A 12035-nucleotide genomic window follows, 5' to 3' on the forward strand; every position below is an offset into this window, starting at 1 on the left:
TGCTCCAAACCGTACTTTACATTGTGTTCTATGGCTAATTGAAGTGTGGGCACTCTCAAATGTGCCTGCATTCCAATTAAGTTGAAGGGATGTTCACGTATGGACCAGGTTGAACATCACAGACAGCAGCCACTGTTTTGCCATGTGTGAGCATGGCCAAAGAATTGACATGTCAATTGTTTGGGCGTAAAGTGGAACAACAGAGTGTGAACAACAGAGCAGAGATCCCATTGAACACAATGGGACATTGCTTTGTATATATTTTACAGGCGCAAATTCAAGCGGAATATGCATGCAGATTCAGCTTGAGGAAGAAGATGTTAAGAGGATGAAGATGCTAAGAGGTTAGAGGAGTATTTAAACTAAAGACTAGGGGGAAGGCAACTGCCATAAAGATGGAGAAGACTGAGTAGATGGAAAGCTGGGGCTAATGTATGGAACTGGGGTTGGAGTGGCGGGAGAGGCTCTAATGGTCACTAGTGATAAGAAAAAAGGAGATAAACATTAACATATTCAGATTGTGTTAAGTGGGTGCCGTTGGCCCTGCCCCTCTGTGACATCATTGCTACACAGGCCCGTCCCATCGATGCCCATGGGTGGGCCGACCTAGAGAGGGTGGGGCCTAGACCTTTAGGCCAACCTGTTCCAATCGCCGATGAGGGGCGGGGCTTATGTGCCTATGACTACATGGAGGGGCGGGCCAATGGTGGAACTGTGGGTGGGGCTAAGTGGCACTAATGCAGTGAAGCCCCGCCCACTAAACACAATCTGCAGTTGATCAAAGATCATTTTTTACTAGAACAAGCAGCATGACGTATGATATAAAATAAAGTATGAAAACCACTAAATTTACCCATTACACCTGTGTAGAGAAGTCAGAATGCAAAAAGATGTGACAGTGTCACCTTAAGTAATTTATATTCAAATCAAATTCATGGAATTTATAGTATTTGTCTTCTATTAATGGGCCAGATTCCTGAATTTGTAGTCCATTATTATTTCTTACAGAGTTTTAAATACTGTATTTTGGTTTATAAGAATTAATCAATGCTGTCTTGTTCTTGAAAGTTTTACAGGTGACTCTAAGCAATCTACCAGTACACGTTATGTGGAGACACAATCCATGCAGATTGGAGCATCTTATATGATTCAGTTTAATTTAGTAATGGGATGTGGTGAAAAGTTTACTCCACACATGGATAATCAGGTGAAGTTGGAGTATTCAACAAACCATGGTCTTACATGGCATCTTGTTCAGGAGGTAAGATTTAGCTCATATGAACGTAAGCTAAGGCTGTCTTTACATGTGGCATTTTGGTTGCGTTTTTTATGTGTTTTGCCACAATTTTTCCACAGAATTGTAGAAAAATTGTGACAAAGCTCATTAAAACCACAACAGAAATACAATGTGTGGATACAGCCTTTTAGAGTTATTATAATTTACCCATAATGAAAGTGAATATCACCATATATAGTCAACCCATACATGTTGCTAATAATTAGTAATTGGAGGTGAGCGAACCTCGAGCATGCTCAAGTCCATCCGAACCCGATCGTTCGGCATTTGATTAGCTGGGGCTGCTGAAGTTGGATTAAGCTCTAAGGTTGTCTGGAAAACATGGATACAGCCAATGACTATATCCATGTTTTCCACATAGCCTCAGGGCTTTATCCAACTTCAGCAGCCACCGCTAATCAAATGCCGAACAATCGGGTTTGGATGGACTCGAGCATGCTCAAGGTTCGCTCATCTCTATTAGTAATGCATAAACTCCTTGGTGAAACCCTAAATCTTCAATAAATCATACTTGCAAATTGTATTGCTGATTGATTTATTGCTGTGGCATAAAATAGTTGCATTTGGTTACATTTGGTACTCCTACTGTTTTGGCTTGCAATAATAAAAAACACAAAACTTTTGTTAACAATGTTACAAGAGGCTCCATTTAGAACTTTTGTTGGTAGTCCCAATAGCAAATAATTGCTGTTATTTTAAAATAAAAGCTGTTGTTTTGAAATAACAGCCATTATTTGCCATTAAATGGCGGCCATCCACTCAATTTCAACATTATATGAATATGGCCTTTCGTTGTTTTCATTCCCCTTCTGGTTTTGCAAAATACTGACCACAAATACAGTGTGGGAACATGGCCTAAAGCATTTAAAGATAATCTGTCAGCTGCAATTCATGTTCCAAAGTGCTGACACTGTTAGTTAGCTGTTAGGACAAGGTACCTTTTATATATCTAGTTAGGCTTCCAGAATGTAGAGAAATGCTTTCATTCTCTGGTACAAGGAGTCAAAGAGGCTTTTCCAAGCTGCTGAATAGCTGCAACCTGGAATAGCTTCTCTCTCCCCCTCCCTGTTTGACTGACACCTGGAAGCAGAGTCCCAAGCAGCCTCAGGAGCTAGGGAAATTCTCGTTGACTCTTTGTACAATAAAATAAAAAACATTTGTTAAATTGTATCTTAACCCATCTCCAACATATTTCATGTTGTCAGGTATTATTGTACCTATGTTTTAAAATTTTGAAAAATCTAATAAAAAATATTGCAAAAAAAACTAAAACATGTTTCTATGTTCTGGAAGCACAGCTGCATATATGAAATGTACTGTGTGTCTCCATGACCTAAACATTTGCATTTGCATTTGGAGAGGCCTGTAATTTTATCATATGTACACTTCAGCTGTGAGAGACAGACCCTATTAAAAAAAATTCAGAAAATCACATTGTATTATTTTTAAATAATTAATTTGCATTTTATTTCCTGAAATAATTATTTGATTACCTACCAACTAGACCTGTTAGTTTTTCTTTAAGAAGTCCTACTTTAAGAGTCCTACTCTGCACTCATTACCTTTATTAAATGCACCTGTTTGAACCTGTTACCTGTAAAAAATAAAAAAAAACAACAACAAAAAAACACATTCTCCACCATGGCCAAGACCATAGAGCTGTCTAAGGACACCAGGGACAAAATTGAAGACCTGCAAAAGGCTGGGATAGGCTACAGAACAGTTGTCAAGCGGCTTAGTGAGAAGGCAACAGCTTTTGGCGCAATTATTAAAAAATGGAGGAAGCACAAGATGACTGCCAATCTTGCTTGGTCTTAGGATCAATGCAAGATCTCATCTTGTGGGTTAAGGATGCTTCTAAAAAAGGTAAGGAATCAGCCCAGAACAACACAGGAAGACATGGTCAATGACCTGAAGAGACCTGGGACCACATTCTCAAAGATTACCATTATTAACACTCTACACCATCATAAATTAAAATCCTTCAGGGCAGGCAAGATCCCCCTACTGTCCAGGCCTGTTTGAAGTTAACCAGTTACCATCTGGATGATTCAGATGAGTCTTGGGAGAAGGTCATGTGGTCAGGTGAGAACAAAAACAAACTCCACTCCCCATTCTTAAAGGAAAATTAAGGATGAGTACAACCCCAAAAACTTAGTCCCAACCATGAAGCATGGGGGTGGATACATCATTCTTTAGGTGTACTTTTCTGCAAAGGGGACAGGATAAATGCATCATATTGAAAGAACGATGTATGGGGCCATGAATTGCAAGATTTTGGCTAAGAACCTCCTTCCCTCTGTTAAAGCATTGAAGATGGGTCGTGGCTGGGTCTTCCATCATGACAATGACCTGAAACACACAGCCATGGCATCTAAGGAGTAGCTCTGTAAGAAGCACTCAATAGAATATCTTTGGAGGGAGCTCAGCAATAGCCCCAAAACCTGAAAGATCGGAAGAAGATCTGTATCCAGGAGTGGGACAAAATCCCTGCTGCAATGTGTGCAAAATTGGTCAAGAACTATAGGAAATGGTTTCTGTACCAAATATTAAGTTATGTTTGTCTACTGTATTAAATACTTATTTCATGCAATAAAATGCTAAATTATTTACAAATTATTCAATCAATCAATGTGATTTTAGGGAATTTGTTTTATAGATTCTGTCTCTCCCAGTTGAAGTGTACCTACGATAAAAATTACAGGCCTCTCCATTCTTTGTATAGTGGCTCTGGAACTTACACACATATGGTTAATATTTGGTAGCATTGGCTTTAAATTGTCTAACTTGGGTCAAACATTTTGGATAGCCTTCCACAAGCTTTACACAATATGTTGCTTAAATTTTGGACCCTTCATCTTGAACTGGTGTAAAGGCCCTATTACACAAAGCGATTATTGGCTGCATTCCACCAATATTAGCCGTTACGGTCGTTAATTGCTTTGTGCAATAGAAGAGAACGTTCAACTAACATGCACAATGTCAGCTGATCGTTGTCTTTAAACAGGCTGAAATGCTAACAATCAGCCTGACAACAATCTGCTGCCATCACTCCGTGTAATTGGTGGTCTGCTGCTGCCGCTGCTCCTCTGTCTCCTATGGGCTGCCCGGACGATCTGACAATAGCCCATGCAGCTTCACTGCAGTTCACTGCTATTACCTGCTCCTTCTCGCTCTCTGTCGGCACATGTAATAACGCCGGCAGCGGGCAGGGGTATGAGGAGCAAGCTGACCTGATAGGTTGGCGCTTGCTTGCTCTCCACATTGACCCATGTAATAGGGGCTTAAGTAGCTGAGGTGGCTGGACCAGGGGAAGCGTACTTTAGCTGATGAGTAATCCCAGCGAGCTTCTATTTCTCCCACTCAGATCACAGATGGCTCCAGGGCTTGTGGATTGTCCCTGGAGCTGTCTCAGTGGGAGATACACAAACAGGAATTGATAACAGGGAGCATTAATGCAGAGCGGAATAGAGCAGGTAAAAAGAATATCCCTTGTAAGGGTGCTTGGGGTTATTATTCATCTGGAAAATACATTTGCACCCAAGCTTAATATTTCCTGGCTGATGTCTTGAGATAGTGCTTCAATATCACCACATAACTTTCTTTCTTTATAATGCATTTTGTGAAATGCATTGAAACACCCCCACCACCTAATGCTGCCACCACTATGCCTCATTGTTGGGCTGTTATTTGCCCCATGTGGGTTTGGAACAGTGACTTCTCTCTTGCTAAGCTGCCTTTCAGGTCAGGTCAATACAGGACATGTTGTACAGTTTTACTTGTTTCCTTCAGCATCTTGACAAGGTTGTTTGCTTCTGTTCTTGGAATGATTTGTATTTTTTGCACTATAGTACATTCATCTCTATGAATACTGGAAAGATACAAGGTGCCTGCGGTACACATAGTGTAATAGTTGTAACTGACATAAAGGATGGCGAAGATGCCTACTCACCTAAGATGGTCGTGCTCCGAGCCCAACAACGCCAATCGCCTTTCACAAGATGTAGTCAGGGTTGCTTTCTGCTGCCCATCTATGGGAACAGGGGGACCCCGGTGTGTAGAATTAGAGGGAGATAGCATGTTGGCATAAAATGTTATAAATGTATGTGTACAGAATACATGAATCTTATGAAGAAGGTCACCTTGAAACGCGTCATCCACAATAAAAGTTGTGGATCCTTCATGCAGTAATCCACTTTGTACCAAACAATGCCTCTACACCCCGGATCTCTCGCAACACTGGACCTCTAGCAAGCCAACTCCCTCTAATTCATCTCTGAGAGACAGACTATATCTTCCAAGGTGTTTAAATTTACATATTATCATTTATCATTATCTTCATATCAATGTGGTACCTTCAGGAAATTACTCCCAATGGTGAACCAGATTTGAGGAGGTTCATAACATTTTTTTGGGACATCTTAGCAAATTTCTTATAATTTTCTTCATGATATCAAGTAAAATGGCGAGTTGACCTTAGAATCCTATCACATGTACACCTGCAGGATATCAAACATCTAACTTAGTGAATTATAAGCAAAATAATCTGCTTATAAACATTTATGGAAAAATTTCTTGTGACAAGTACAAAGTGGATTTCCTAGTTTGCTAAAACTATAGTTTGGCCAAATGAAACATAGAAACATAGAAGATTGCTGAAAAAGACCACCGGGTTATCTAGTCTGCCCTTTTAGTATTGCCCATCTTATTATCTTAGGATAGATATAAATTTATACCAGGCAGGTTTAAATTCTGTTATTGTAGATATACCAACCACATCTGCTGGAAGTTTGTTCCAGGCATCTACTACTCTTTCAGTAAAGTTTCTCACGTTGCTTCTGATCTTTCCCCAACTAAGCTCTCGCTATGTCCACTTGTTCTTGAGTTCAGTTTTTACCTAAAAACACTCCCCTCCTAAACCTCATTTAGTTCTTTAACATATTTAAAGGTTTTGATCATGTCGCCCCTTGCTCTTCTTTCCTCCAGACCATACAGATTTGAATCCTTAAAGAAGTCCGTCAAATTTTTTTATTAAAGTATTGTATTGCCCCCCCAAAAGTTATACAAATTACCAATATACACTTATTACGGGAAATGCTTATTTAGTGCTTTTTTCCCTGCACTTACTACTGCATCAAGGATTCACTTCATGGATAAAATGGTGATGTCACGACCCGACTCCCAGAGCTGTGTGGGCTGTGGCTGCTGGGGAGGATGATGGCAGAGAGATGCTCAGTGTCCCTCCAGTGCCCTGTGTCCCTTAGTGTCCCCCTGCCATCATCCTCTCCAGCAGCCACAGCCCGCACCGCTCTGGGAGTCGGGTCGTAACATCACCATTTTATCCAGGAAATGAAGCCTTGATGCAGTAGTACTGTAAGTGCAGGGAAAAGCACTTTTTAAGCATTTCCTGTAATAAGTGGATATTGGGTATTTGTATAACTTTTGGGGGGCAATACTTAAATAAAAAATTTTGCCGGAATTCTTTAAGTCTTTCCTGATATGTTTTATGTCTGACACCCTATATAATTTTTGTAGCCTCTCTTTGGACCTGTTTTATTTTATCAGTAATCTTTTTTTTTCAATCCATGGTGGGAATAAATGTGAATTCTTATGACTTCATCCCAACTTTATGTTGTCCCTCGGATAGTGGGAGGCGTGATGACAGCGACAGTGACATGCAGCGACAGTGCTATCTGTACAGTGGGTGGAGTGATGCAGTCTTTTCAGCTATACAGGTTGCACACCCCTAATGCTGCGTTTTCACGGAACGATTATCGTTTGAATTTTCGCGATAACAATCGGCTCGTGTAAACACAGCGAACAATCAAGCAACGAGCGAGATATCGTTCATTTTGATATTTCAACATGTTCTCAAATCGTCGTTGGCCGTTCGCAGATCGCTTCGTGTAAACAGTCTTTCACCGATTTACCCTATGTGTGAGATAGGCTTAAGCGATCTTAAAACGATCGAAATAACACATTTTCCAAACGATATATTGTTCCGTCTAAATGCTGATCGTTATAAAAAATACATTGTTACTTCGAAATTGTTAATCGTTCGATTGGGCGAATTATCGCTCCATGTAAACGCAGCATAAGGCTGAGGTATAAAATGATAATCCTGGCCAGTACTATGTCATGTACGACATGAAAAAGCTTCTTCTGATGTCATAAAATAAAAGTACAATTGGCAAAGCTTACAAGAGAAATACTTCATAAAGTTACAGCAAATAAGGTTTTAGAAGAATTGTTAAGATCTAATTTTTGGCTGGAGGTATACTTCAGAGATGAACACTCCTAATAATTAATGAATAAACATTGCATGAACTGCCTAGCCAATCTCCCTATATTTCGTGGCAGAAAATGTAATAGCTGTAGCTGTAATAGCAATAGCTGATGTATTTACATTTTCCCCCCATATTTGACTAATTACCTGTTTATACATCAATCTACTATGTCTAATCAGATCAATTATTGTACATCAAACTTTAGATTCCTATGCAGTATAAAAAAGACCTTTTTTTGCAACACATTTATCTAGTATAGTCTACTTGAGTCTTTTTTTGTTTTCTCTTCTTTTCTTGTTTTGACATAAATCCAACTCCTGAACGGCAGGCACTAGATGGGCTTAAAACATAACTTTTAATTGAACAAACTTAAAAATTATTATGAGAAAAACAAATAAACAACACAACCCACGTGAATGACCAATTCCGGCACCTAGAACAATAGGGATAACGGTGTACAGGGAACACAGGCTAATAGTCCGTCAGATAGTTACAGGTGTACATAGAGGAACATAGTGCATTCTAATCACTCCTATCAAGGAAGTGCTGTCCCTGCCTTTTGGGGGTACCCACCTCCTTAACAGGGTGGCCCCAACCACGATGACGTTCCCTGTACTATTCTAAGTGCAGGACAAAAAACAAACAAACAAATAAAGAAGTGAGCCAAATAGAAAAACTACCACACCAAAATTGATACAAACATCCAACGCGTTTCACCTGTGCTATAACCACAGGATCATCAGGGATACACTGGTGCAAACACAAACGATGACAAAACTCCAAGGTAGTGAGCCAAATACACAAAGCAGCACCACTACCACTACCCCTTGTGGGCTGCTGGATGAATGTAGGTATTGGGGAGCAAACCAATGAGACAGCAAAGTCCTTAGACATACAAGATATTGGGATTATAAATCAAATAGAAAATAATTAATTAATAGAATATACACAGAGATCTCAATGTTAGGTTCCCAGGACAGACACTGTGATCTGCGTGAGCATGGTAATAATACATCCAAACAAATGGTCCAAAACATGTGGTGTAGAAAACCCACAACAAATAAGTCAACAATCAGGATCCATAAGTAAAGAAAGCCAATACTCATCCAAAACTGTCACAGATAGCCACAGAGGATGTTCTTAGGTCAGCTCCTGGGATGGATAAACTCCTGCCATGATGTAATGTCCCTGGGAGACATAGTCCGGTGGTAAAAAAAAAAAGAAAGAAAAAAATTACCCCATTCCTGTGTTATGTAGAGCTTTATGAATAAATAATGAATGGATAAAATATAGGACATGACTTACTACACTAGTGTTTAGTCATTCAACAGATACTCCAAATTTAAAATGTAATTTTTATATGTTAATTTGACTCTGAAATAGTAATTTATACAAATATATTAAGCAATGTTTTATGTTATTGTATGGTATATTAATTGAGTTTTTAGGCAGACCTCTGATTATTTTGTAAAAAGAAAAACGTGCATTGCAGCTTTTTTAGTTGTGAGTTCACCTTACAGGGGAATGACATACAGTATATTTAGTCCCATTGTGCCTGTGTTATCTCAAATTGGTCCTGATGACTGAGTGCTGAGCAGAAAGCCTGCCACTTAATTAATTTTGCCACACCACCAGGTGTTTTCTCGATAAAAGGATAATAATGAACGCAAATGACTTTTTGGGGACAATTCAATCAGCAAACAACATTTTCAGCCAGAAAGGTTTTGATGTTGCTTTATACTCTTTCAGAAACATACAATTATTACAAATATTTGGAAGGCAGGATTACAGGTTAATTCTTTTTTTTTTTCTGCTTGTGGCACACTATTCCCTTTAGATATACTACCTTGTACAGTAAATCCTGGTTGTAAGTAATATTGCATATGATTCAAGATTAAATTTAGCAATATGTCTTTAGATATATTAAAGACATATTGTTTACAACAGACTACGTGATCAATTTTAGTCTTTTGCATTTCTCTTGCAAAATGGTCAGCCAAATGGCTTAATTGTATGGTGTATAATGTGCATCAATGTAGAACATTAGGAGGGAATAAATTAAATTATCTGCGCCAATAATCTAGTGCAAAATTAAATTACCTGCGCCAACAATCTAGTGCAATTTGCCTCAAAAGAATTACATGAATTTTGTCTAATCTTTTTAAACACCTTTTCACCTTGCTAAATAAAGATGAGGAGCTGCTGTAAAAGGTTGGGCCTAAATGAGGGCAATATGCACCCCTGCAAGTACTTACTGTTGGCTGCGCCATTCGGGTTCTGCTCCTGCTTGACCCCTGTGTATTTAAAGGGCCAGTGCTTCTCTACCCATTTCTGCCTCTAGCAAATTCAGTTCCACCTGCCTATTTAAACTCATTCTACCTGTTCTTTCTTGCCTAAGCATTGTTGGATGCTTGCATGCCACCAGTCATTTCTATCAGCCATACCTTTTTATTAGTGGGGGTCTCAGCAACAGTTCAAAACTTTGACATAGCTGTGTGACTGGTTAATAATAGTAATGCTTTAATACATGTGCACATTACTTCAACTTTTTCCTTTGGATCCTTTTTTTATATTACCTTTTTATTTGTTAGCCTCGTTATGAAAAATGAACATGCTATTCTGTGATCACTTATAATTCACTGCAATACTATTAGGGTATAAGAAGCTTAAAGCCAAGGTAGGGAGTCATAGTTATCTAGTCATATCCCATTATTATTAATATGAAGATAATGCATTAGTACAATAACTGCTTTGGATTTTAGCTGTAAATATTCTATCTTCCAGGAATGTCTCCCAAGTATGCCCAGCTGCCAGGAGTTCACCTCAGCAAGCATCTTTCATTCAAGCGAATTTACTCAGTGGAGAAGGATAACATTGCCTTTGCCTCAAAAGACCTGGTAAGTTAAACAGTTAGTATAATAAATAAAATTGAAGTCTTGGTCCAGTAGTTCTTCTAAACATAGTTTCTTTGAGGTTTTCATATATCTGTACATTAAAAGAGTAATTTTATTAATCTAGCGGTACTGTATTAAAAAATAGATAACTTGTTCGTGAATCAGCACTGTTTTTGTGTTAACGGGTGAAATTACTATATCTCTGAGAGCTATTGTATAAAACAGAACCCTTGGGCTATGTTCACATAACATCTTTTTTCGGTCCTATTCTTTGTAAATTACAGCCTTGGATAACGAGCATAATTCGTTCTAGGACCGTGCTTGTAATCCAAATCCACTCTTAAACCAAAGCAAATTTTCCTATAAGAAATCATAGAAATGCAGACAATTGGTTCCACACCCCAAAAATAAGGATTTATTACTCTGAATAACATGTAAAACAAATAAAACAATTAGAAACAGCAGAATATGTGATATTATAAGTTACTGTACAGTAATGGAAAGGATGACAAACAAAAGGGCAGACAGAGACTGCAGGGAGCATGAAGGAATGAGCAGGGCAGATGTGGGCACATACATGCAGCACTCTCTGTCCGGGGAGAGAGGGGTTACAGCTATGGAGAGATTACCTCCACAGTCCTGTCCCCTGATGTGAGTCCCAGCCTGAAGTGGATCTGCGATGAGTTGGAATGTGAGGGAGACTTCCTGGGTCAGAGTACAGTGCTATAGACCATGCTATGTAGACCATGTCCCTCCTCCACTCCCCTTCCCTTCCAGTACAGGGAGCTCTTAAACTAAAGCAATGCTCTTAAACCAAGTCACAATTTTGAAAAAACTGGGAGCTCTTAAACCAAGTTACTCTTAAGCCAAGGTACCACTGTACTTCTATTTAAAAATCTTAAATTTTTCAGTACTTTTCAGCTGCTGGATGTGCTGCAGGAAGAGGTGTATTTCTAGTCTGACACATTGCTCTCTGCTAACACTTCTGTCCATGACAAGAACTGTCCACAGGAACAGATCCCCAGAGAAAACCCCTCGTGCTCTAGACAGCTCCTGTCATGGACAGAGGTGGCAGCAGAGAGTAATGTGTCACAGGATAAAGAAAACACCACTTCCTGTAGGGCATACAGCAGCTGATAAGTACTGAAATATATTTTTTAAAAAGAAGTAATTTACAAATCTAAATGACTTTCTGAGTTGATTTTAATGATAACATTTAACGCCAGAGTACCCTTTTACCAATGAATGCATTAAGTAAAGTTGACTTCCCTGAAGGGAAGGAAAAATATACAGGTATCCTGCTATTTATAAATCTAGCATAGCTATAGCCATGTATTGTTTTTTGTAAACTTAGGCTCAAAAACTACTCTATGGATTGTTGAAACGGTGACATGGAGCGAATGTGCAGTACAAAAAGGGAGAGTTACTTTCTTTCTTCAGCATGGGCCAAGTGATTAGGTTCTTGACAGATATTGCTACAGGACAGATATGCTTCAGTATTTCTGCCTTCTGTATTCTGTTTATCGGAGGTGGGGTGGATGCAGGGTGAGTTTAAGA

At 39.1% G+C, this 12035-nt stretch overlaps 1 protein-coding gene across 2 annotated transcripts in view; it reads left to right on the forward strand.

Annotated features, from left to right (window-relative positions):
- RELN (reelin) overlaps positions 1–12035 on the forward strand; it is a 524687-nt gene that overhangs the window by 363117 nt on the left and 149535 nt on the right. For both annotated transcript variants that reach the window (XM_069977829.1, XM_069977836.1), the window contains exons 21-22: positions 1069–1261; positions 10369–10481. In XM_069977829.1, the coding sequence (XP_069833930.1) occupies positions 1069–1261; positions 10369–10481 (306 nt within the window). The remainder of the gene's footprint in view (positions 1–1068; positions 1262–10368; positions 10482–12035) is intronic.

This window comes from Dendropsophus ebraccatus, chromosome 1, assembly GCF_027789765.1.
Source record: "Dendropsophus ebraccatus isolate aDenEbr1 chromosome 1, aDenEbr1.pat, whole genome shotgun sequence".
NCBI classification, from domain to species: Eukaryota; Metazoa; Chordata; class Amphibia; order Anura; family Hylidae; genus Dendropsophus; species Dendropsophus ebraccatus.